The 26,405-nt window shown below is 39.0% G+C and overlaps 1 protein-coding gene across 7 annotated transcripts in view; it reads left to right on the top strand.

Moving 5' to 3' along the window:
- Positions 1-26,405, top strand: part of SMAP1 (small ArfGAP 1) — an 80,856-nt gene that overhangs the window by 6,997 nt on the left and 47,454 nt on the right. For all 7 annotated transcript variants that reach the window (XM_071741583.1, XM_071741589.1, XM_071741587.1 and 4 more), the window contains 3 exons: positions 18,800-18,933; positions 19,600-19,685; positions 21,568-21,643. In XM_071741583.1, the coding sequence (XP_071597684.1) occupies positions 18,800-18,933; positions 19,600-19,685; positions 21,568-21,643 (296 nt within the window). The remainder of the gene's footprint in view (positions 1-18,799; positions 18,934-19,599; positions 19,686-21,567; positions 21,644-26,405) is intronic.

Here is a 26,405-nt window from a genome sequence, read left to right as displayed (position 1 = left end):
ACTGGGGATATTCCATACCATGTGATGTCATCCTGAACAATAAAAACTGGCGTGAGTTGGCTGGGAGGGCAGTGGTGGTGGCTGTACAAGAACTGGCTGGGCATCATCAGTGGGTGATGAGCAGTTCCATTGGGCATCATTTATTTTGTGAATCCTTTATCATAATTGTTGTTATTGTTTTCCCTTCCCTATCCATCCTACTAAACTGTCTATCTCTACCCAGGAGTTTTACTTCTCTTTTTTTCCCCCCCCCCCCCCCCCCCCCAGCGTTCTGTCCCCCATCTACTGAGGAGTGGGGAAGGGGGCACCTAAGTGAGTGGTTGTGGGGTGTTTAGCTACCTGCTACCTACAACAGTAGGTCTTGCTTAGCAACTGGAATGATACATCTTGACCTCAAATAATAGTAAGGAATGGTATAATTAGAAACACTAGTGATCATCTGGTACTTACACTGTTATTTTTCTGGCCTCTGTGAAAAGGTAATGCCTTCAAAGAACTCTAGGGATCAGAAATTCCCTTCAGTCTCTCCTGACACTCATCAGGATTTTTTTTTTCCTGATTCCATGCTATTAAACTACTCCAGTGCTCTGTTTTGTTTTATATACCCTTTTATCTGTTGCTGACACTGGTTGCCTGAGATGGGAATGCTTTAGGAAATAGCTGCTGTTGTGGCCCTGAGAGCTGTAATTAACTCACACCTGAGAAAAGAGTTCTTTAGAAGATACCTCTCCTGCTTGTAGGAGTGAGACAGCTTTAGTTTAAAACTTTTAAGTAGACAGAGTTTTGCATGATTGGGTCATTCTAGTGGTGTTTTTTTCTTGCCTGTAGGGAAAGGATTTCTTTCCATCTCTTGACTCTCAGTAGTGCAAAAAATACTCTGGAATAAGTTGCAGGAAACTTGTTTAGCTTGTAATAGATTGGGATTGTTTGTAAATACACATTCCTGCTGTTGAAACTGTGTGCACAGCCTGAAGGATTTTTACCAAAGCCCTTAAAATGTTATTTGTGGGTGCAGTCTTTGTTTTCCAGGACTTAGCTGAACTTGTTTGGATGAGATCTGAAGTGGCATGGTGTGGCTTTGAAGTTAGCATTACTCCAGAGGCTAGATGGCCTGTGAAGATTCCTTTCAACCTGAATTTTTTCTGTGACTACAAATAAAAATATCTATGGGACTTGTTTGGGTTTTTTTTTTTTCACTACACTGTGAATTTTTATTCTGAGGTGCAGATCACAGAGATGCAGAAATCCTTCGGTTTGCTGCCCTGCATTTAGAAGTATATGCCTTGGAATTTTAAGATGGTTTTTTTGCATGGACCATAAAGGTGGGGAAGTTTCGGAAAAATTAGTATTGATAGTATCATTAGTATTGATAAGACACTGTTTCATTAGGAGCTGCTGGTGTGTCTCCTGACAGTATCTAAGCTATGGTTCTGTCATCCCATAGTGACATGGAAAAGATGCCACTGCAGGATGTCCTTAGTATCAGTTGTTGACCTTTGCTTTATTCCTGTATCTTGTTTTGTGGAACTGAAACTGCCTTTTTGTGAATCTGCTCTCTTTGGTCTGAATGATGTGAAGAAAACACAGCAGTACTGGAGCCCTAAGAAGTCTTTGCCAACAGTACAGAGAAAGCAATGAGATACATGTATGTGATAAGCAGACTTTCAGGGAGGTACCTTCCCTGGAATGGTGGCTCCCTCTTTAATCCATGCTTTCTATAGGATTTGAGAGAGGCAATTATCAGGCATTACTCAGGGGACAGTCAGATGTTAATTTAGCTCAGGTTACAGCTCAAGCTGACTGCCTTCAGAGAGGGACCCCTGCCCCAGATTATGCCTCTCAACCTCTAACACCCAGCACTCAATCCCCAAATCCAATCACTTAATTCTGGTTGGTGGTTCTCTTGATTTCTTAACAGTTTTCACCACCTCTCTTGCAGTTTTTTTCCTTGGTTCTTATCTTTATTCATTCCACTTGAATCTGCTGTATTCAGCCAGTTTGGTGTTAGCAGCATTAGTTTTATCAAAAAGTTTACTCTTGGTCAGCTCTTGCAGCCTAAGGTTTTGGCTACTTTAGCTGCTAGTGCTAAACAAGACTATTCAGAGAGAAGAATACAGTTGGTCAAACTTATCTGTAACGTTGGTGTACCTCAGGGCCTGATACTGATGGCAGCACTCATTTACAACCTGTGTGATAGGACAGACTACACCCTTGGCAAGCTTGAGGGGATTCAAAACTGGGAGTAGTGGTTAATAAACCAGATGGGTGTGCTGCTACTGGGAGCAGACAAATTGACAGACTGAAGAAATGGGCCAACAGGAAGAGAGTGAAATTCAACAAAGGGAAATGTGAAGCCCTGCCCCTAGGAAGAGGGGGCTAGGGATACAGAAGAGCTGCTGGGTGTCATGTAGATCCCAAAGAGGTCATGCACCTGTGATGTACCTTTGCCACAAAGGTGGCCAACATCATCTTGGACTGAATTTCAGGAAGAACATCATCAGAGGCAAGAGGGAAGTAAGTATTCATTCTCCTTTTGTCAGCACGGACAAAACAGCATCTGTAGTGCTGTGTCCAGTTCTGGGCTCCACATTACAGGAGAAACAGAGACGGGAGCATGGCCATCAAAGGGGCACTAAGACAAGGAGGTTAGTATGTTTGACATAAGAGAGGCTTAGAGGGCTGGGATTGTTTACCCTGGAGGAGAAAAGGTTACTGGGGAGATCTTATCAATAAATACCTGGTGACAGAGAACAAAGATAACAGTGGCAGACTTGACTGTAGTATCCAGTGATGAGGCCAAGTGGCAGTGAACACAAATTGAAGCAAAGGAAATCCCATTAAAACGTGAGAGGAGACTCTTGTTACTCTAGGAGAGTTTGAACATTGGAGCAGATTATGCAGAGAGGCTGTGAAGTCTCCATCCCTGAAGATAACTAAACTTGACTGGGAACAATCCTAAGCAAGCTGCTGTAGTTTGCTCCTCTCTGAGTTGGATTGGACCAGGTGATCTCTAGGAATCCCTTCGAGTGTCAGCTACTGCAGATCCAATTCAGCTGTTGCCTCATTTAGAAGCTGGTACCATATAAGTTTTGCTTTTTCCCCTTGCCCCTAGTGCAAGCATCTGCCTACCTAGACTAAAAGTAGGTTCTTGGTTAAAGTTATGGTCCTTTATGAGAGAAAGGTGATTTAACAGCAGTAAATACAGACTGTAGTAGACTCTTGGCTTGGCTTGAAATAAATTTTCCTGTGTTTTGTGCATCCAGAGGTAAAAAGGACCAAAACTAGGTATCTGTAGGAACTAGGGATTGAGAGGTTCTGTAGAAAGGTCACTGGTGTCTTTGTATGTAACTAAAATGCTGTTTTAGGTCAAGCTAGAAGAATATCCTCACAACTTAAGCTGACTCCTAGAGCTGGTAGAAAGTTACTTAGAACTAGAGATTCTGGTGTCAGAAATGTCCCTGGATCTTCAAACTGCTTGTTGGAACTCTGTATTGTATTCTGACTGAAAAACTTGTCCCCTTGGAAGACTGAGGCAAAACAGAAACTACTACAAATTTGTTTTCCTTCTGTTCTGACCCATTATCTGATTAATGTTTGAGAGCTTGGCTTTTGTGTGAAGCCATTCACACAAACCTGGCAAACTTAGATTTGGAGGGATACCTATCTCATATTAATCTCTTTACAGTATAATTATATGGTATTATGCTAACCTTTATTTAGTCTCTCCTCTTTCTTCTTTACCACTTGTTGCTTCCCAGTAGGTGAGTACCTTGCATGTTTCAGTAAATACTGTCAAGGACTTCCCACTTGGTGCTGTGAAATTTGACCCAATAAAGACAACTTGAGTTTCTGCTTTCTTTCTAGCTTACTCGAAATGCTTATGAGGAGATCTGTGTTCTTCCAACCAGAGGAGCCAGATGCTTTTGGGTTCCACAGTCACTGTCTGAAGAGGAGGAAGAACTTGGAGGTTCAGGGAACATCCCAATGCTACCAGTCTGATAGATAATAGACACAGGGGGCACTAATTTTGTAGCTTATGGAGATGGTAACATTTTAATAAGACAAAGTGACAACTGCACAGATCAACGTGCTACCTGTCTCAGTAAGCCTAGATTGTCAGCTGCACCCTCTCTCTCTCAAAGAGATATTTACTTTCCATAGATCCTGGAGGACAGAGATGCAGAGATGGTAGCTCAGTCCCTGTCAGAATGGAGCTATGGACAGCAATATGTGATTCTTCCAGGCAGTGTTGCCAAGCAACTAACTTTGCAGCTGTGATTTGGTAGAAGAGCACTTTTGTTTCTCAAAGCTATGCCTGGCTATAATTTTGTATAAGAAAATGGGTATTTATATGAGAAGTAGGGAACTGTCTCTCTTGCATGAATGAAGAAAGGAATATGATACTCAGTGCTTGGCATTCAATTGCCATGCTGTTTCTGTGTGCTACCTTCTTTTTAGGGAGGAGGGAACAAGGATCTGTATACAATTTTACTGAAGTGCTTGAATGCAAATTGATAAGGTTCATAGTATAGGACTTCATTAGTAGGATTAGTAGTCTTGGGAATTTCTGCAAAAGAATATGGAAGTGATTTCATTGTATGTGACCTAACAATTCTTGAATGCAGCTGAACTTGAGGGTGGATTCAAAACATGGCAGTGGCACTGAGTGGTCATTTTAAATATGGTCCTTGTAATATGTGCTCAGGTCTTTTGGGCTTAAATTTGTCATCCATAAAAATTTCTAGGAACAAACAGCATATTGATCAGTAATGATGCTTTTAAGTGTAGGGACTGCTCCTTCCCTGGAAGTGATCAAGGCCAGGTTGGATGAAGCCTTGTGCAACCTGGCCTAGTGGGAGGTGTCTCTGTCCACTTAGGGATCTTGATGAACTTGAAGGTCCCTTCCTAGCCTAATTATTCTGTGACTTTTTTTTTTTCGTTGGGATACGTACCTGTGGGATGTTTGTTCAGTTTCTTGTTAACTGTAGATGGTAAAAATCCCTTCGAGCATGTCAAATGCCAAATGTACACCCTTTACAAATGTTCACCCTTTACAGGAAATGTGCTTGTGCATTTGAACTCTACTCCCAAGCAGCAGTTAGACCAGAGATGTGCCAATAATGTGTTGAGTGTAGGCTTTTTTGTCTTTATTCTCATTGTCCAGTGGTACCTAGGTGGGATATTCTCAGCTTTAAGTGGACTACTGGGATGTCTGGCTGGGATGGATTTAACTTTAACTTTCCCCATAGAAGCCCTTAATAATGCTGTGTTTTATGTTTGTAGCTAGAATGGTGTTGATAACAGTGCAGTGTTTTGGTGCTTGCTGAGAAGTGCTTGTGCAGCATCAAGGCTGTCTCCAGCCTCCCCCCTAAGGCCATTAAGTTGGGAGTGGGTAAGAATTTGGGAGGGGAGGTAACCAGGACAGCTGACCCAAACTGTCCAAAAGGATATTCCATACCACATGATGGTGTGCTCAGTAATAAAAACATTGAAAACAAAAAAATCCCAAACAAAACTAAAACCTAGACAAACAAAAGGGGTGGTGGTGGTGGTGGTGGTGGTGGTGGTGGTGGTATAAATGGGAGCATTCATTTTTAAATTGTTTGTCTTCCAGAGCAAATTTTATGTGTACTGAGGCCCCGTTTGCCAGGAAGTGGACATTGTCTGCTGATAGGAAGTAGAGAATGATTCTTTTGCTTTTTCTCATAGTCTTTTTATTATTTTAATCTAAGCTTTTTCATACTCCTCCCCCTTGGTGGGCATGTGGCGACCAGCCAAGGCCACCCCGTCTTCCCCCCCCCCCCCCCCCATACAATTTGAAGGTTTCATGTGTGTTTTAATTAAAAAGTAACCATCATTTCCCTTAATAAAGATTGTGGAGTCTTGGTTCACTCTTCTGGATGTTCTGCAGGTCATAGCAAGCATATTGTGAAAAAGGTGATGCTAAATGACCCTTTCCACTTGTTTTCAGTACAGTTTCCATGGAATTCGGATTTTATGGAGCTCCTCTTTAGAAAGCTTACTCCAAAAATATGTTTATACAGCAAAAAAATTATGTCAAGTGTTTGGTTTTATATACTTGAAAAAAATACAGCAGATTCAAGATCACTTGTTCAAGAATCCTGCAAAGTTCTCTGAATACTTACTGAAAATTCTGCATTCCAGACTAAATGCAGTTGAGCTCTTTAGTATTCTGTTCAATTTATCTTCATGACTGCTGAAGAAAATGGTATTTTGTGGAAGAATATTTTACAGCTGCAACTACTTACTTTCTTTTGACTACAGAAGGTAGCAATCACTTTGGAAATATAACTTTTTAAAAAATGGATAACAAGTCCTTTTGTTGTGTAACACAAATCTAGTTAAAACAGCTGTGAAAAACATATATTTCAAGGTAACTTTTTTTTAAATTTTTTTTCCCCCAGTCATATGTAGCCGATAAAACAAGGTATGGTGTCTTGAGTGTTGATTGTCTGTCATACTAGAATGCTTATCTGTGTTAATTTGAGTTATATGTAATTTAGTTAATATGAGAGGAGACTGCCATAGATACAGGAGGGGATCCCTTTAGAAGAATGCAAACCACATTTCTGCATTGTGTGGCATGATCTGTTCTGGTGAAATGTAAAGAAATTCTTTTTTTAAACCATGAAGTGATCAAATACTGGACCAAGTTTTCCTCAGAGTGATGGTGGAAAATGCCTTAGAGGTGTTTAAGATGAAACAAAGCCCTGAGCAGCTTTGTTCCATTACATCTGATTGGAGCATCATGGCAGCCTAAATGACCTCAGGAAGTCCATTCCCACTTAAAATGTTTTGGGTTTTTTATTCACTGATTGAGGAAATACACTAGATGTATCTTTAAAGAAAGGTGTTGTATATTGCAGAGCACACAGACCTTGCATTTTATGGACTGGCCCAAATCCAGCTACGAGGATGGGTATTGAAGCATTCCAAGGTCTGAGAAGTTTGCTGAGATTTTGGGAGAGTACTGTATTGGGCTGTAGCTAGGCTGGTGTGCAAGCCCTGGGAATTTGTGGGAAGAATTTGTCCATTGCACTGAAGCTGAAAGAGGGGGAAAGGCTTGATTCTGTCTGGCTTCTTCAGCTTGTTATTCTCACGGGCTTTTCTCACCTTAAAACCCTGAGGACCTCCAAGTGCTGCTCTGAAGATTAGTAATATTGTAACAGTAAAACTTGAAGATCATCCAAGAATGGAATTGCATTTTCATGGGAGGCTGTTCCTGTCCCTGAGAACTGTAATATGTCAGTGTTTATGGGTGAGCAGATAGGCTCTCTTGTAGGTAAGAGGGCTGTATAGTGCAGCATGAAAGTCTGCTCAGTCTGGTCTGTTTAACCTGCAGAGGAAGTGAGGGAAGACAGCATGCAACAGGGGAAAGTAGCGAGTCAGTCTGTGCCGTGAATACAGGAGATGGTGTGGGTTAACCTCAGTAAGCAGCACACAGCCCCTTGCTTTGTGTCCCTCACCAGTGGGAAGGGGGAGAGAGTCAGGAGAAGATTGAGAAAACCAGTGCTCAAGGAAAAGACAGCTTAATAGGTAAAGCAGAGGCTGCACGCACAAGCAAAGCAAAATGAAGAATTAATTCACTGCTTCCCCTCGGCAGGTGGGTGTTCAGCCATCTCCAGGAAAGAAAGGCTTTGTCAGGTATAAAGGCATATGTCTTCCAAAGTAACCATAACTTCACATATCTTCCCCTTCTCCTTCTTCCTCTAGCTTTTATTGCTGAGCACAACATCTTATGAAGTGGGGTGTCCCTCTGGTCAGTTGGGGTTACCTGTCCCAGCTGTGTCCCCTGACAGCCTCTTGATCACCCCCCCAGCCTGCTCTCTTGTCAGGACAGTCTGAGGAGCAGGAAAGGCCTTGACTGCTGTGCAAACACTCCTCAGCAGTCCCTAAAACACTGGTGTGTTAACAACACTGGTGTGTTACAAAAAAAACGTCTGGTGACAGATGTAAAACACACTGTCAGTCAGGCTGCTATGAAGAAAAACTCCATCCCAGCACAAACCAGTATAGCAGAGAAGACTGGTACAAGAAACTAACTGGCCAGTCTTTACAGATGGTTTCAGTGATTTCTACAGTCCAGAGCATGAAATTCAGCACTCTGCTTCTTCTCTTGGATCTTTGCTTTCCCTCTCCATCTGTTTCAAACAGAGGTTCCCTCTACCTGCTTTGTAGTTCAGGATGCACAAGAGAGAATCTCTGAAGTCACTGAGGGCTGTACAGAGGTTGTGTAGTTCAGGAGCATATACTTCAGAGTCTCTTCCATTGTATTTGAGTGAAAATGGTAAAGAGAAGATGATTAATGCAATTACTAGACAATTCCTATCTGGTAGAGAAAGGTAACCTTCAGTTCCTTTTTTATGGCAAACAGACTGAACTAGAAACCTGTCTTTCAAAAAAATCTTATTTCTAAGATTATTGTTACTGTTTAAAGCAAAAATTTCAGTTGCTGGCTGAAGGTTTATTTTTTGCAGCAGATGTTTTATAGCTTTTACCCTGTGCCTGGCTGTGCAAAGGGACTCTTGCTATTCTCAGTGCTATGCTGCAGTAGTGTAGATTTGTTTTTTCTTTTCTTATTAGTGATGACTTTACTTCATGAAAGTCCAAACTTCCAAATTCATTATGCAGGAGCTGGTCCCCAATTTTCCTTTTATTTCTGTATCTAGAAGGAATAGAAATTGAACACTTTAAACAGTAAGCCTTTTAGCAGTTCCTTACTGACAAGGGAATATTTGCAGTCAAGACTAGCTCCAGAAGCTTCCTATTGATGCTCTAATAACCTACGTAACCTTGTCTTTCTTGGAAAGTACCTAATGCTGCTAACAGGAAATGACAGCTTGCACACCTTACCTCTTGCAGCTTGAACTCTGACACAAGCAGCCTTTCTCTTCACGAGTGAACAGGCAGGATAAAATTAGAGCACTACTCAGCCAAATCGAAATTTGATTTCTGAAGCTGTTAGGTTGTTGAATGTGCCAGGGTTGGCACCTCTGACATTTCTGATTCTTAGGGCAGTGACTGTACTTTGCAGAGGGTATGCTGTAGCAGGATAGTATCCCACAAGGCTGCTAGGAGTGCTGTGGCAGTGTCCCAGGTACTCCAAGTATGCTCTCCATACATGTACACGTGTGCTTGGAGTAGCCAGGCGTGAGTGTGGCTGCAAGGCAAGGACCAGGAGCTGCTCTCTGGCAGTGCAGTAGCTGGTTATTATCCTGCTTGTGTGGACTGTGTTAGGATGGCTGGGGAACTCTGTGGTCTAAAATACTTCCAAGTCAGAAATACAAACTTGGGAAGATTGTTTTAAGGGAAGTTTCAATACAGAACACTTGACTCAAATTAATACTTGCATTAAAAATAAGAGTATATAATATATAATTTAGGTATAGTCATCTTAGAAATAGGATGAATAGGAGTGGTATCTTGGGACACAAATCCCCAAAAGCCATTCTTGATCTCCTTTTTCTCTTTATTACTTTACATAAAGTGTGATCAACCATGTATCTATGTATATAGCTCCAGGGGGAAGTCTAAATTTTTATTTTATTTGTGTAATAACTTTGCATTTGCATCATATCACCTGATAATTTGTTGTTATTACTATTTTCGAAAAACAAACTTAACTTTTCAAATCTTTCTCAGTTGAAGCTCAGATTTTTGGTAACTAGCTGTTTTTTAGTAAGGCCAAAAAAACTTCAATTTTTTTCTCTTTGTCACTTTACAGGTTGTTTGTGCCAAATGGCTATTAGACAAAAAAGAAGCTGTTCATCTCAAGAATAAACTGATATTACCTGTGTAACTGCAATAGCTGTCACTAACCAGTCTTCTCTCTGCCTTTTTTTTTTTTTTTTTTCGTTTTTCTATCTTAGTCTCCTGTATAAGGCTTTTGATATTTGAAATGTTGTATGACTTGAATATATTCCAGAATTAGAGTAGTTAGTAAGCCAGCCACTTCATGATGTAAACACAAAACTGAAATTAATATTAACCTTACTGTACTTTCTTTCCAGTTGAGGCTTTATACAGCTCTTGCAATAGGAATGCTGTCATCATTTCTTTGAAACACTTTTAATAATTACTGATGGGGATGGGTCAGTAAACTGAAGGAGTAATTCATACTGGTTGATAGGTCTTTCTGACTTCCAGAGTTGGAACAGGTGTTCAGAGGAAGAGTCTTATTCAGAATACTTCCACACAGCTTCTTTGGGATTTTAAATGGGACTGAGCTTAATTGATCTTTTGATGATTTTAATGAAAAATGGTTATCCAGATAGAAGAGACAAACTTGGACGGATTATGTTCCTGAAACTCTATACCACTTAGCAGACACTGGCTAAAAATAGCCAAGGGATGCTTCTAAAGTTTTCTTTCCACTGTTGTTCTTGCAGCACCCCTTGAACTACACAAATCTCTGCTGTTAATCAAGCTGTGCTCTGGAACAGTGTGTTTAGTTGCTTGAACTGTCTGCCTTCATTGCAAATTATGCTGCTGAGTTTGATTTTTGGAAGTACTAAAGCAGTCCATGTTGTTTTAACTCCCCTCCACACTTTCTTAATGTGGCAAATTTTTAGCTCATAGATTCTGGCTTCAACTATCAAAACATAGGCTTACCAAGGCAGCTGTAAGATACTTCTGAAGACTGTAGATGTTTAAAATAAGGTCTTTTGTTGCCTTTTTTTATGTAAAGCAGAATGTTATTGCATATTTAGACTTTGACATCTGAAAAGCACTGTAAAGACTGGACTTGGTTTTTTTCTTTTTTTTTTTTTTTTTTTGGTGTTTGGGTATGGAGGTAAAGGAATTATTCTAGATGAAAGTAAATTAAACTTAATGTGGGTAAGCAGGTATGACAAAAAGAACATGCTTTTGGCTATTTGTTCTCCTTAATCAGAAACTAATTCATTGGATTGAGTGATGGGTGAATAGTCCTGTATCAGTAGTCTTAATAGACTGAAAGTTTAAGGACCTTGAAGGCACTTCAGTTGAGAATAAAAATTCTTGTACTGGTGCACAGTTTATTTGCTTCAAGTTCTTTATGCATGTTTTGCAAGATATTTTATTCTTTCTAAGAAAACATGTTTAATTCACAAAGTCTGATTCAGTAGACATAATTGACATTGCCAGTAAGCTTTTTGTGTTGTGAAGGGGTTTGTGTGTTTTCATGTTGGATTTTTTTTTTCACTTTCACTTCTCCCTCAGGAATCAAAAATAATTTGAGATGGTGGATATAATTCTACCTTCTGGGGGGAGAACTAAACAGCCTCGAATTAAGTTGAGATGATCTTTGAAGCAGCAAGATTAGACTGAAAATAGGCAATAGTAACTTAATTGCTTTTGAGCCCTTTAGTATCATTTTGACTTCTTAATCCCTGCTTCTGGTGTTTTGTTGCAAGGAATGAAGCTCAGAGGTGTCACTGCAGTTCTGCTTTGTTCTTTTGTTCTTCCCTGGGTACCCACTGAAGAAGGGACTGTTTTGTATTACTTAGCTGTACTTGGTAGAATTACACAAAATACAACCGTTGCTTACTTGTTTTCCTTCTTTTATCTGTATCTGATATATAAAAATGCTTGTCTTCTGTTCATGATTTTTACTTGTATCCCAGCTTTGAGAAGTTGAAGATGTTTCTGGAAAACACTCAATTCAGTTCAAGCCTTCTCCAGGCTGAACAACTAAGAAAATTGGGGTTATGCCTGGAGAAGAGCATGCTCTGAGGTGACCTTATAGGGACCTTCCAATATCTGAAAGGGCCTCCAAGAAAGCTGGGGTAGGGCTTTTTACATGGGTATGTAGTAGAGAGGACAAGGGGAAATGGTTTAAAACTTGGAGGGGGGAGGCTTAGGTTAGACATTAGGGAGAAATTCTTTCCTGTGAGGTTGGTGAGACACTGGAACATGTTGCTCAAGAAGTTGTGGCTGCCCCCTCCCTGGAAGTGCTCAAGGCCAGGTTGGATGGGGCTTGGAGCAACCTTGTCTAGTGGAAGGTGTCTCTGCCCATGCAGGGGGGTGGGAGCTGGATGATCTTTGATGTCCCTTCCAACCCAAACTATTCTATGATTCATTGATAACTTGATTGAAATCTGGAATAGCAATACGCTTGTGTAGTATGAATTATTTGTGGGAATAATGCTGAGAGAGTGAGGAGTGCAAGGGAATGCTTATTCAGATGTAACCACTGAGGTGTTTTTGGTAAGGTTTTGGCCAAAAGGTGAAAACTTTATGAACTGGCCAGCAACCATTCTTGGAGTCAGTTTAGATTTTCTTGCAGTTAATCCTGTATTCCACAAGATGGCGCCAGTTATTGACAAATAAAGTCTGTCGACCGGCAGCAGAGAAACAGAACTGAAGTATCTTCACTCTGCTCTGTGGTCAAAGGACAGACAAGGGACAGTTGAGTGAAAGGACCAATTGTAGTCTGTCACAGGTCTTTGAAGATATTGGTCCAAGATAAGTTTGCTACAGACTGTATTTAGATGCAAAGTAGTTAGTGCTGTGTTACATGTAATAGTTGGCTTCCTTCCTTGTAGTATTGTTAATTGGTAATTGCAAGAATTTAGAGTGAAAATTAAATTTGCTTTTAAGTTCTTCTGCAATAAAAACCTTATTTAAACTTAGTGTGGACAATTTTTTTTCTTCATTTAGAACATCGTTTCAAACTTAGTAGACTCCTGGCTAACTGGTTTAATGCACAGAATGTAAAGGGTGCTGAGTATTTTGCCAAGATGTAAACCAGCCATCCTTCCCTTTGACAGCAAATATAAAATTGAAAGGCTGTGTGCTTCCTCTTTTCACCCCACTTCTGACCCCTGTTTGCTCTCTGTAAATTGAGATGCTTCAGATGATTGGACAACACGCACCTGTGTTGCAGCAAAAGTGTTTCAGTATTAACATACAGTTGTAATAAGCTGATGGGTGTGGACTGATGGAGGGAAGCAAAGTGAATTAATGTGGGTAAGGGATGCAGCAAGCCATCATTCTACTTTGTAATTGTCTCTACAATTACTGTATATTTGCTTCATTGTGGACATCTCCCAGGCCTGTGCATTCACTGATGCAAAATAAAACCTGAGTGGTTTGAAATAAACCTTAAACATTGATCTTCTAGAAAATAATGTATTTTTTGCTTGCTTCCTTTCATACTGCACTATACCAACTATAGCAGCATTTCAATTGTTCTCGTTATTCTTGCTGTATTTCATCTGTGCCCACAAAAAATTGGTTATATCAACTGTAATTTCTTTAATAGAATTTGTGAGCAATGCTGTGCATGCTTACTGAAGCTTCAGTCAGCTTTCTAATATTATGGAATATCACATATGGTCCAACCAGACTGAGTTATGGGGATGGGTAAGGAAGGAATACAAGGGAGTATATGTACACACGTTAAGTGTGTGCAAGGAACTAGTCTGGTTTAAACAATACGGAGGATAATGTAATAGAAAATTATGTCCAGAAGGGGAAGTGTGCAGAGAAAGTAGGGAAATTTTTGATATATGTTGAGAAAAAAGCTTTCAGCTCACCAGAGTATGTAAAAATGATGTATTTTTACAAAATTCATGCTTTGAAGTGCCTTTAAGAGTAAAATAATGTCATATGAAGATGGGTAGCTTTTTCAGTATTTAAAAAAAATTGTCTTAATTATAATTTGTGAAGACTTGTCTAAAATTATATAAATGACTGTCAGACCTCATTACTGAACTTTTAAACAGCTGAAGTCAGTGATTGAAATGTTCAGTTTCCTGGTAGTCACATTTCTGCAAGCAGGGAGAATGTTCTGTACAGTAACTATACTTACATGGAAGTTTAACTGAAAAAAAACAAACAACCAACCAAAACCTGTCTTTGGGCTTGTTTTTAAATTCACAAGTTATCTAGCAATTCTAAAAACTTCAAAGACATATGAGGAAATGCTGTGTCTTGTGGCTATATATTCCTTTTACAGTCTACATGGTTTCTAGTAAGAGACACCTTAAATACTTTTAAATATGTAGCAATTAGTGTTGGTTTTGTGCAACTAACTGCATTCTAGTTTCTAATCAAAACTTGATACACAATTTCTGAATGCAGGCTCCTGTAGTAGCAGTGCAGTGGTTTGATGGTGTTGAGCAGCAGAACAGGCACCCTTACCTGTTCTGTGCTTGCATCTCCTGTGAAATGTGGAGGAAACAGAAAGAAGGTGGAAAGACTTGTGGCTTGAGATCATCAGTAAGGAAAGCAAAAACTGTACATAGAGGAGAAGCAAGGAGAAATTCACTGCCCATCAGCAGGCAGATTCCACCTACATTGTGTGTAACTTGTTTGGGAAGGAAGATGCCATTAGCACAATAGCATCTTCCCTTTTTTCCTCTGCTTTCTTCCCAATAGCTTTTGTTGCTGAAAACAGTATATATGGTTTGGGATGTTTCTTTGGCCAACTGGGGTCTCGTGTCCCTGACTGTGTCCCTTCCTGGCCTCTTAGCCACCCACTTCCTACTGGTTGGGAGTGGGAAAGAAAGCCTTAACTGTGCACAGACTGTCAAGCCAAAGCATCAGTGCTACCAGCATAAATCCAGAGCACAGCAGTTATCCAGAGATAACTGCTTTGAAGCCAGTTATCTCAATTCTAGCCACACCCAGTACAGTGGGAATTGTTGCTTGGTATTCTCCATTTAACATGTAGTAGCCAAGATTCTAAATTAGTTTGTGTGAAGCATTATGACAACTCAAATCCATCTTTCTATTTAGCTCTTAAAAGAAGTTTGCACTTGTGCTGTGTTTAAATTTCAAGCTACAACTTAATGACTGCTTTTTATGAAGGTAGCTGAATTACAGTTGTCAGTTAGACTAAAGATGCAAAATAAGCCTTGTGGGGTTTTGCTTAGGATTAGTTATTTTAAGGATTACTTAAATTGTTAATGTCAGACCATCCTGAGGAAGACTGTCGGGTCCTCCCAAGAATGGTTTAATGCATTCAAAATCATGTCTTGATAATTTTTCTGGAAAATGGCATGCACCTTCACAGCTGCCACTAACTACTTATTAAGAACTGAGAAGGAAATTTAAGTGTAATCAGTAGGCAAACAGAGGAAAGAAAGCAAAGTTTAGATTGAAGAAAATAAAAATAAATCAGATTCTCATCTTGAAAGCAGCAATCTGATTTTGGATTGCTGAGGTTTTTTCCCTTGGTTCATCCAGGTAGTGTTTTAGGGACTTCATAGTGTTGTTTCAGTATATAGTGAAATATAAATATCATTTTCAGAACAGCATGAGTCCTATGGTGCTTTTCCTTAAATTAACTTCAGCAAAAGTAGAAAGAGGCAGAAAATTTTTTAGCTGTTATCTTGAATGACTGAAGACAATACTTGAGGCATATTTTTTATATCAAGAGTACTGCATTGATAGTGGGTACAGAAAGCTACTAAAGTGTAGCTGAGCTCTTCTGTTAAAAGGCTTGTATTGAGATGCCTTTCAAATCAATAAAGTTACAGTTGTATTCAAGCTTATGCCAGCCTGTATTTCATGTTAATATTGACTGATGGGAGTTGCACTGTATGATACCATTCTTTGTAGGTTCCCCATTCCAAAGGCTGTAAGCATGGAGGTTCTTGTTGAATCCCACCATGACAAAGTAAAGATAAAAGATGATCAGGTGCAATCACACAGCTTTATGGAGCAGAACTAGTAGACATTAAAATTATAACTACAAAACTAGAATTATAACTACTAGGTAGCACTCTACCTAGTGCTGTAGAGGAAGGAGAAATCAGAAGTAAAAGTACCTGGATCCACTGTTGGGCCGACATACCAGAGGGAGGGTGGGTGTGGGTGGAAAAAAAGAAAAACAAAAAAACACCAAAGCCCACAAACACAGCTCCTTTTATAGGCCTGTTTTGCTCAAATAATGGTTTCACAATCACAACAATGAGCAGGTGGGGTTGAGGCATATCAGATTGACCAGCTGGAGCAGACCTCCTGCCACTTCTCTGTCCTTACCTCTTACTGTTGTCTCCACATGCAGGCCCTAGGCCATATGCAAGCCTACCATGCAGGGCTTACAGGGCTGTTGTGACACCACTCCCTGCCCACCAGTCCATTGAAATTATAGTGGTAGAAGAGAAAAGAGATGAAAAAAGGGAAATAAAGAAATTAAAATGAAGTCACCACCCAAAATTTGCACCTGTGGATCAAAGAATTGTTTCTTCTCAATAGAGTCAGCAGTCTCTGACTTTGTGATCTCACCTCTTCTCAATGAATTCTCTCCTCTTGAGTCCTTCAGACTGGTGGAGAAAAATGCGTAACAAATCCCACCCATTACAGTAGGTGAGGCAGCAATACTACTGACATGTAAATTTTTAAACTGAGAGTGGTTGAGAAGGGGAGAGGGCTTGAGCATATCTCCTGTGCAGGATGGTCCTGCTCTGGACTCTCTTAGGGAACTCTGTCCTTCCTGTGTTGGGGTTCAAGAGCTGTGTGCAGTACTCCAGGTGGGGTCTTGCCAGAGAGGGGGAGAATCTCCTCCCTTGACCTGCTGGCCACACTTTTTGATGCAGCCCAGGGTGTGATTGACTTTCTGGGCTTCAAGCACACATTGCCAGCTCCTGCTGAGCTTCTCATCAACCAACAAAGTCCTTTTCCTCAGGTCTGTTCTCAGTCCATTCTCTGCCCAGTCTGTAATTGTGCTTGGGATTGCCCCAACCCATATGAAGGACTTTGCACTTGGCCTTATTGAGCTTCATGAGGCCACCACTCAAGCCTGTCAAGGACCCTCTGGGTGGCATCCTTTCCATCCAGTATGTCAGCCACACCACACAGCTTGATGTCAAACTTGCTGAGGGTGCACTCAGCTCCCCTTGTCCATGTCACTGACAGAGTTGTTATAATGGGCTTTTTACAAGGGCACTTAGCCTTAGGACAAGGAGTAACAGTTTCAAATTGAAAGAGGCTTGATTTAGATTAGATACAGGAAGAAATTCTTTCCTTTTGAGGGTGGTGAGACAGGAACAGGTTGCTCAAAGAATTTGTGGATGTCCTCTTGGAAGTGTTGAAGGCCAGGCTGGATGGGGCTTTGAGCAACCTGGTCTGGTGGGAGATGTCCCTTCCTGTGACAGGGGGTGTTGGAACTAGATGATCTTTAAGGTCCTTTCCAACCCAAACCATTCCATGAGTCTTTAAATAGTATAAAATAACAGTCATCAAGTTTCTTAACACCCAGTCTTCATTTCTGAAGCCAAATGTCTGTTTTCTTAATTGGCTTGCAAAATATATACAGCAGATAAATTAACAAAAGTAACCTAGTTATGCTGAAGAAAAACAAATGTATTCTTAAGGGCCCCATGAGAAGAAACCTGTGAATAGTTGTATTAAGTGCAAAATATTTCCTTTGTGAAGAACTAAGGATCCTGATTTCATACTGAGCTGGGATAGCTGTGAATTGTTTATTGAATCAGTCCAAATTGCTGTTAAATACTTTTTGCATGGGAACCTTTGCAGATTAAGCTTTAGTTGACTGTTTGGCTAGGTTAAGTACAGCTGGTTTGATGCCCACACATAAAACATAATTTTGTAAATTCTTCTGCATACTGCTTAATTGTAGCTGTAATCGATTATTTGTATTAATTAAAACATTTTTAATTTGAAATGCTTAATATTGCTTACTCTCATTAGTGTGAAATAGATTCACAGATTACATGTGAACATTTTTGTCTGGCCTCAGATTTGTCTGTTTTTCCACTGTTTAATTTGCTACTTTATTGCTTAAATATATTTGTTTTCCTTAAGCCATATAAAAGCAGAAAATAATTGCTCAAAATGTTTTCCAGCTCTTCAGTGTACCTTCTTGCTTTTGATGGTTTATTATTTAGTCTCTGAACTAGATGGACTTTAAAACAGTGCCTTTAGCAGTGGTTGTGAACAGGGCTGGAATAAAGTGATACAAGTAAGAAGTTTTTAATTAGAGACTGTTTAGTAACTTCAAGTCAAACATTCCAAGTGTCTCTGTGGGAATTCAGGCCAGCATACTTTAGGCTTTCTCAACATGCCAACACAGCTGAGAAACAATGGTAAAGTTCATAAATCAACCCAATTATGTGAGGAAATTCATTGCACTGTAAATGGCAACTCACACTGTAGTTTAGGAATCAGGAGTACTGAATGTGTTCACTTTTTCACCATGCTTTGTCATAGATATTTTAATCAGCTGGCTTTGCAGATTTCTGTATAATCAGTCCCTAAGATCTTGCATGCTACTGTTGTAAAGTTTCTGCTGTATGAGGTATTAAAGGATTTGTTGCATTAATATAAGATTACCCTACATTTGATTGCTAGTCAGGTACCGATGCATGTCTTAGGAAGCTTTTAATTGGAGAAAAAGGAGCAACTTCTACTGATTTTTGCCAATGCTTGCATCAGTTGCATAGCTCTAAGGATTATCCAGGATGTAAGCAAAATCCTGGTGTTACTAGTAACCTAACTTTCTAAAGTGTAGGGGCTTTTTTGTTGTTTGTTTGTTTTTGGGCTTTTTTGGGGGGCGGGGGGGGGGCAGGAAGGTAGTGGACAAAACATATGACTTCTCTGCTTCATCTGGCTAACTCAGATGTTATGTGACATCACTTAATATTATAAAGCTATAAATATAATTGCTAACAAGGAAGATTATTATAAGTAACTAGATATCCTAGAGAAACAGCTGTGAACAGCTTTATTCAGATTTGCTTATTCCTGTTGGCAGTATAGATATGCAAAATAAATCTTCACTGTGTGTGGAATTTTAGGAATAACTACTATATTTCTCCATTCCCCTTAGGTCCAAGATGGGCCTCTTGGAACACCGGTGTTTTTATTTGCATCAGATGTGCTGGAATACATCGAAATCTTGGGGTCCATATATCAAGGGTCAAGTCTGTCAACTTGGACCAATGGACACCAGAGCAAATACAGGTAAAATATCTTACAATATGTTTTCAGTTTGAAGGGAATGCCAGGAATCCTTTTGAAATTATTTGAGTTTATCATGATGCCCTAACCGAATTTTTTTACAGTCAAAGTAGCTCTTAATGTATTATATTTCTGGTGTAATGAGCTTAAGTTCTAAAAATTCACTTCAGAAAGTCTAGCTATCTTTTCTGGATCATTTTAAATGTATTGTACCTTTTCATGGAGACTCTGAAAGATGTTTCATTGTTGTACCCATAGAAAATGTGTTGTAAGCTCTTTCCTATTCTGTAACATAGCCTTCACACATCTGTCTGATTCTTCATTATGCTTTTTTCTGTACCAAGTACTGACTTTTCCAGGAATGCTCCAGTCTGAAGTCTCTTTCTCCTACCTGACAAATATTCCTGCTGGTCTTAAGAGCCATCCCGAGGGTTGAAATCTTATCTTTTACTGCATGGGTTAGTTTACACTGTAAAAAGCAATCTGTGGTGTTATCTTTTATCCAGCAGCCTTTCTGTGCCATGGGAGCATCTCCCAAGACATGTGGCAGCAGAGAGATCTCCGTGTTAAAAACCTACTGTGTCATTTTAAGGGCACCAATAGCATTCTGACTGTTTCAGGATTTAAAGTATTGATGGATATGAATAACTGTTTTCTACCACTTTTTAGTGCATGCAAGAAATGGGAAATACTAAAGCAAGACTACTCTATGAAGCTAATCTACCAGAAAACTTCCGAAGACCTCAAACAGATCAGTATCCTTTTTGTTTCAGCTTTCACACTGAAATACCTTTTAATGCAATTTGAATGTTAGGACTGTTTCAAGGAATTGCAACTCACCTTATTTATTTCTTATTGTTGTATAAGAAATGACTGTGGAAGTTGAGAATTGTTCAGAAAAGGTTTAAATTACTTCAGTCATAGCAAATCCACTTTGTAACAAGATTTGGCAAGCCCCATTTATTTTTGCATTCAGAAGAGGCGACTTCATAATTTCCGTATATGTGGGAAGTTAAAGTGATACTAAAGAGCACTTGAATATTCTGTCTTTATCTTAAGTAACTGCCAGCTGAAGTTAGAACCATTTGAACAGGAAATAATGAGCTGAATGGGTAAGTAAAATAAGCCATTGGCTCTTACTCAAGTGAAGTACAGCTTTCCTCCTCTAGACTGAATATTCTGTAAGTACCCGCTCTTTAAATTTAAAGTTGGTACTTAGTACATTTTGCTGTTGAAGTGTATGTGTTCTGTGAAGCATGCAGCACAGGTGACTGGCAGAGGAATATCTGAAGGAAACAAACCTCTCTAATGGCCATCACTTGTGATTGTGTGAGGTTATCACCACGTACCTGGAAGGGCAAGGTTGGAAGAAAAAGTGTTTACCACCGATAAATGACTTTCCTTTTCAAATGTACCGAATACTGTTACAATATTAATATAGATTTTTGTCAGCTCATGGCTTAGTGGTGTTACTTTACAGGTAGGATTTCTTTGTCTGATCTTACTGGAACTCTATAAGGAGATCCTCAACACCTACTGTTAAGTGAGCTGAATGTCTCCCCAAATCTCAACATTCTGATGACCGAGGCTGATAAACCAGCAGAGCCATAACTGGATCTGAATTTTCTCCTGCTATATGTAGAAGTGATTTTTGTTTTTCTGCTTATTAGATACTATGTTCAATGTGCTATGTGTAGAAGATGGCTTTTTAAGACTCCTCATGACAAAATGCATTTGACCAACAGATGTTTCTTCATATTCCATTAGCTTTTAAATCATACGTACAAATGAGAAAAGTGTAACTGGAACCAGATAGCACTGTAATATTACAACTCTAATATTCTAGAATAACTTTATTTCAACCATAAAACAGAAATACTTTGAATAAAGGTTACTCAAGCAGTTGTCAGTTTCTAAGTGGTGGACTTGGTCAACTGAATATATTTTCTTGCATGTATTCTCTTAATTAAAAATACAGTGCTAGGAAAGAGGATGCCAATGTTTTATGTTTCATTTCTGAATTTCCCCATAATACACTTGCTACTCTTTCCACCTTTGCTTCAATATCTTCTTATCACTAGCATTCTAGTTTTCTTCCACTGCCACAGGGACATTAGTTGTAATAAGAGACTTCAATGAAGGACTTACTAATCTGAGGGAAGTGCTTATGGTTAGCTTTTGATGCATAGTATGTGTAAATCAGATAACAGTTACATGCATTACATACATTCAACTTTTATCTGAAGAGAAAGTATCCCAGGTTATGATGGTAGAGTATACTTTGTTGTTTCGTGTACACAGATTACCTTTGTTCAGGTATTTGCAGTACTATAGTCCTGTACCTTATAAATACCCAGTGAAAATACCCTAACTGTGGGAACACTGAGTTACTACTAGTGAGTATACCTTTCTCATGTTGTTTCATTAAGAGATTAAACTGATCAATTGCCTGTAGTAAAAAGCCCTTTTTGGACACTACAGTTGTTCCATGTAGACCAGTTTGTTTTGTTGTTTTAAACATACAGAATGAAGGAGCAAGACTTGGTGCAATTCTTCAGTTTGAGTAACTTGCAGGTTTTTTAGGGTAATGTTGCCATTTAACTCAATGCATGTTTTCCTTAAACCGGTTACTTCCAGAGCTGTGGAATTTTTCATCAGGGATAAGTATGAAAAGAAGAAGTATTATGATAAAAATGCAATTAATGCCTTCAATGTAAGTAAACAGTTTCACAAAAAATTCTGTCAATTCTTTTTCGGATGTTATATAAAAGAAATGTAGAAAGCATTATATATAAATGTCTTTCACAGTCAAAAACTTTTTGAAATGAGCTAAATGCTACCTTTATCTCTTGAAAGCTCTTCCTAGGTTTTCAAAGCTCAACATACATTGTCTATTACATAACAGGGTGTTATGATCTAACAAATAGCTTTCTTCTGACTCTTTATATCGTGTGTTTCTCTCTCAGTTCCTCAATATCTTGAATATCTTTTTTTCATGTTGCAGGGATAAGATAGGATTAGTGTTTCTAGTGACTTTGTCTTTCCCCATTTCCTGTAATGCTTGAAGAAATCCTAGGGTGTTTGGGGCACCTCTTCTGCAGGTCTTACTGCTCTGCTGAATTCTAGGTTGTTTCTTGCAGCAAGGGGGACTGTTGAATCAAACATAGGCAGTAGGGTAAACCACATGTTTAGCCGTGTAGCTGTGTGTTCACTAAAGTAAGTTGGTGAGTGCTTTTCTGGCAAAGCCTCTACTGAGTTCACAACCTTGTTAGGCTTTTTGCATACAGCTATTTATAGGACATACAATCTAATTATAGATATCTGTATTTATCTAGGTATGTGTATGCCTACACACACAGCTCTACGTTATTTAAACATGGCCTGGAATGTAACTTACTACATCCTCTGACTAGGCAGTGAACTTAGTGCAAGGGTGGACATAAAGAATGGAAGTTTATTCTGCCCTTGCTATCTGAGAAAATGGCTCTTTGAATAATTGTTTCATTTTTGAAGGACTGAAAAAAAACCAGCCTGGAAAATAGAAAAGTCTATTTCATTAAGTATTGTTGAAGTAGGGGTAAAATTGATTCATTTAAGAGGCAAAATAAAAATTGAGGTTTGAATTACAGTGTTAGTTACCCTTCTTTGATTGAAAAGTAGAAAATAGGAAGAATTGTTAAAAATTATACTTCTTATAAGGGTTCAGAACTTCCAAGATCTTTAATGTAAGAGCCCACTGCTGCTTTAATATGTTTGAAGGAGTAATCAGATTTTGTATCATATTGCAGACCAATATGAATCACTTTCCCTGTCTTAGCAGTAAGGATAGAATCTAGAGAAGCTTAAGAGATGCATATTACTGCTGAGTTGGGAATACCTTATTTCTTCCTACCTGGGCTTTTTTCTCACTAATATAAGTGGCCTGGTCTCTCTGAGATAGAAAAAAATCTGATTATGAAGCATTTTAGCCATAAACAACTTGTGCACGTTCACATTCACCTGCTTTACTTCAAGACCATCAAACAGCAAGTTTGAGGTGGGCAATCTGAAATCAGTTATAGCAAAATCATGAAAGTTTACAATCTTAAATTGACTGAAGCAGTGTAGCACCTGTAGTCTTGGTCTGCTGATTCTGTTGGGTTAGGTCCTTGGTTCTGGTCCCAGCCCTGCTCCCATGTGCCTGTAGTGCCATGTCTGGCATTTAGTGATCATCATTTGAGTGGGCTGAAGCCTGGCAGAAGATGAAGAAAAGGTGAAGCTGGAGGGAAAGTTACTTTCAGCACATGGATATCTGTTGGGAGTTTGAGAAGAACAGGGTGAAGAAGGAAGTTCTGTTGGGGTGCACATATCTGTGCTCCCATGCAGGGGTTTGTGATGGTTTCTTAAGCTTTCTTTTTGCAGTCCTAACAACAGCTGAGACACCTTCCCTCTTTTCACTGCCAGGACGTATCCAAGATTCCCTGGGAACTGTGGCTGGCTGTGGAAAAAGGGGGGGATTCCTGCTTGTAGCCTGCAGCCCTCTACCAAGTGTTTTGATAGCATCAGAGCATCAGTATCATGCTATCGTGATACCTTTATGAGTAGCAGTCTTGTGAACTGTTCTGGTGGGATGGCTGTGTAATGTCATGGCAAGCTCTTTCTTCTGGAAAATTTCTTTCCATACTTTTATGGAGAGCACTCTGTGTCCTGTTGTTAATCAAAGTCAGCACTGTTGGAGTGATGTGATCGTTTAACACTTTGTTATTGCCTTTGAAATAGCAATGCCTTCTGATTGGATTAGGAGCAATTTAAGTTGGAGATGCATAAATATGTTGTTGTTTGGTAAAAGGATATGAGCAGCTAATGCAGAAATGCAGAAAACTAAGTTGTGCCCTAAGGATTTCTTTCCCTAACAAGTAATTTCATTTGAGGTGGTCTTTAAAATTCTAAGGGGATTTAATAGATTTGGTCTGCCTTTACAATTTGCTTGTGTTAAAAGCTCCTCATAGCATAAAATTGGTTTTGATTCATATTATCTTAAAATATATAGTATAATATTTTTTGTAACCTAGGTTTGGCAAGATTTGGCAAGATATTTTCAAGTTTAACTATATAGGACATCTGTGTTGATGTGTTCTCTCTGTTGGAGCCCAGAAGTGTATGTCAGAGTTCAGTTCTTGGTTCTTTGATGGTCAGGATTCATGTGTTTTCCTTTACAGAAATTTTTATTTATAAGTGTTAATTATATAAGTTTTTTTGTTTTTTGACAAGACTGTTGCATACTAAATTTGGTTTTAAGAGACACACGCTGTAATAACAAAAGTAGCTAGTGCTGAAACCAGTAGTGCTATCAAACATGCAGACCAAAAAAAGGCATATGTGAAAAAAAAAAGCCTTTTTGTCATGGTTATCATGGTTCACTGAAAAGCAATACAGGATAAAGCTATAGGCAAGCCTGCAACTGCAGTTTTAGTGATAAGTTACGTTTTGAATAGGATAATGCATTTAAATAGAAATCAAATATGCATTAGAAAAATCGTAATTCTGACTGAAAGCAGCCCGGTTTTAAGAAATAATTAAAATAGATCTCAATTTACTGGTGCATCACTATTTGGAAAATGTGAGGTGCTGGTTCTGTATCAGTGTATTGCATATGCATTTGCTGCTTTGTGATGTCGTAAGACAGGAAGAAAAAGTTTTAGAAAAATGTGTAACAAAGGACTCATAATTTTTTTTCCAAAGGACTGGAATATTTCAGATTTTTGAAATATTTTTTGTTTATCTGCTACCCTCCTGCCTGGGGAGGCAGACTCATTTTTTTGTACTCCATGGAAGTATCTTCAGATGTATCAGCTCTTTGAAAAACTCCTATAGTTGAACTGTAAATGCTTAGTTACAGTTATAGCATTGTGATATTGTGACTAAAACTGTGAAGACAACTGTATAGTATTCATAATATTTAGGAAAAAGCATCTTTGCTATCAAAATATATTACTTTTAAGCAGTGTAGCCCATGATAGAGTTAGTAGAATTTCTCAAGCCTGTGCTTAGCATAATTCTCTCCCAACATTAACAAGACTCAGGCAGGTATAAAAGATGAACACTTCCTTTCTTAGAAGGCAGTTCTTAGTCCTAGTGTTGGTGAGACCTCAATTTGTCAAGATTTCTAAAGACCAACTTCTTAAGAAACCCCAGTCTCCTTAGTTAGCTGTTTGTCTGTTTTGCCTTGGTATGATGTAATTTTGAAACATTCAGGTCTTCATGAGTTTTTTGGTTTTTTTTTTATTTCTATATATACTTACATTTAAAAAGAGGAATAATAAAAGTAAGAACACTTGAAGCTTACAGGATTTTACAGGATTGATTTGAATAATCAGTTTAGGAGCAGTAGTAGCTGTTAGCAAGTCAATTTATTTTAAATATCAACAGCAAAATACTGTTCTCCTAGAATTAATATTCTGCCAAGCACCCTTCTCAATTTTTAGGGGTATGTAATCTGTGAGCGATGCAAAGTATAGCATAGAATCTAATGAAACAAATTTCATGTAGGAGTGAAATGGTTAGAGCATCTTTATAAATGTGGTGCATCTAAGATATGGTAACATGAGCAATTTTACTGTGCAATATGCTGTGCTGTTTCATTTGAATTTATCCCTAAAAGCCAAAATCAACAGTGTGCATCACTTCTGTAGTTAAGAGCTACCATAGGTCAAGTGCTGTGAGGTAATTCTTTCATGCTAAACCTGTCCTTCAGGTGAGTTTTGACATGCAACTGTTGAGGAGTATCATTCCTTGCACCTGATTGTTACTTTCAAGCATAGGCAAATCCTTTTATAGTCTTCATAGGGATTTTTTTGTACACAACAATCCTATAACTGAAGCATAAAGCATGCAAAGCAATTTCTTCTCTAGAAATCTTAGTCTTGAAGACTGTTGCTTATGAAACCTTTTGTTTGCTTCAGGCTCTCATTAAACTCTTTGTGCTCCTGAGTTTTATACACCAGTTTACTATCTCCTCTTAGAAAACACAGTCTTAGAAAAGCACAGCAAATTCACTCTCTGTCTCCCTGCCCCTCATTTAGCTTTCTCTCTTCCAGGCTGAACAATCTCAGCTTACTAAGCCTTTCTTTGTCTGAAAGGTGCTCCAATCCTTTAATCAATTTGAAATCCCTTTGCTGGACTTGTTCCATCCTGCCTTGTTTCTCTTGTACTCGTGAACTGTCACACATTCCTAGCCCATGTCCAACTTCTCTGCCAAGACTCCCAGGTCCTCTTCTGCAAATCTGCTTTTAGCCAGTTGACATCCAACCTGTATTGGTGCATGGGGTTGTTCCTCCCCAGGTGCAGGATTTGACTTCCCTTTGAATTTTGTGTGGTTCCTGTCAGTCTATCCTTTCAATGATTGTTTGAATGGCAGCACACCTATCTAGTGTATTAACTACTCTTCATTTTGTTTCATCTGCAAACTTGATGATATGTTCTGTTCTATTGTTTGG

Source organism: Heliangelus exortis, chromosome 3 (genome assembly GCF_036169615.1).
Source record: "Heliangelus exortis chromosome 3, bHelExo1.hap1, whole genome shotgun sequence".
In the NCBI taxonomy this organism is placed as follows: domain Eukaryota; kingdom Metazoa; phylum Chordata; class Aves; order Apodiformes; family Trochilidae; genus Heliangelus; species Heliangelus exortis.
Note: the sequence above shows the minus strand (reverse complement) of the source record. Positions and strands in the feature narration are given on the sequence as shown.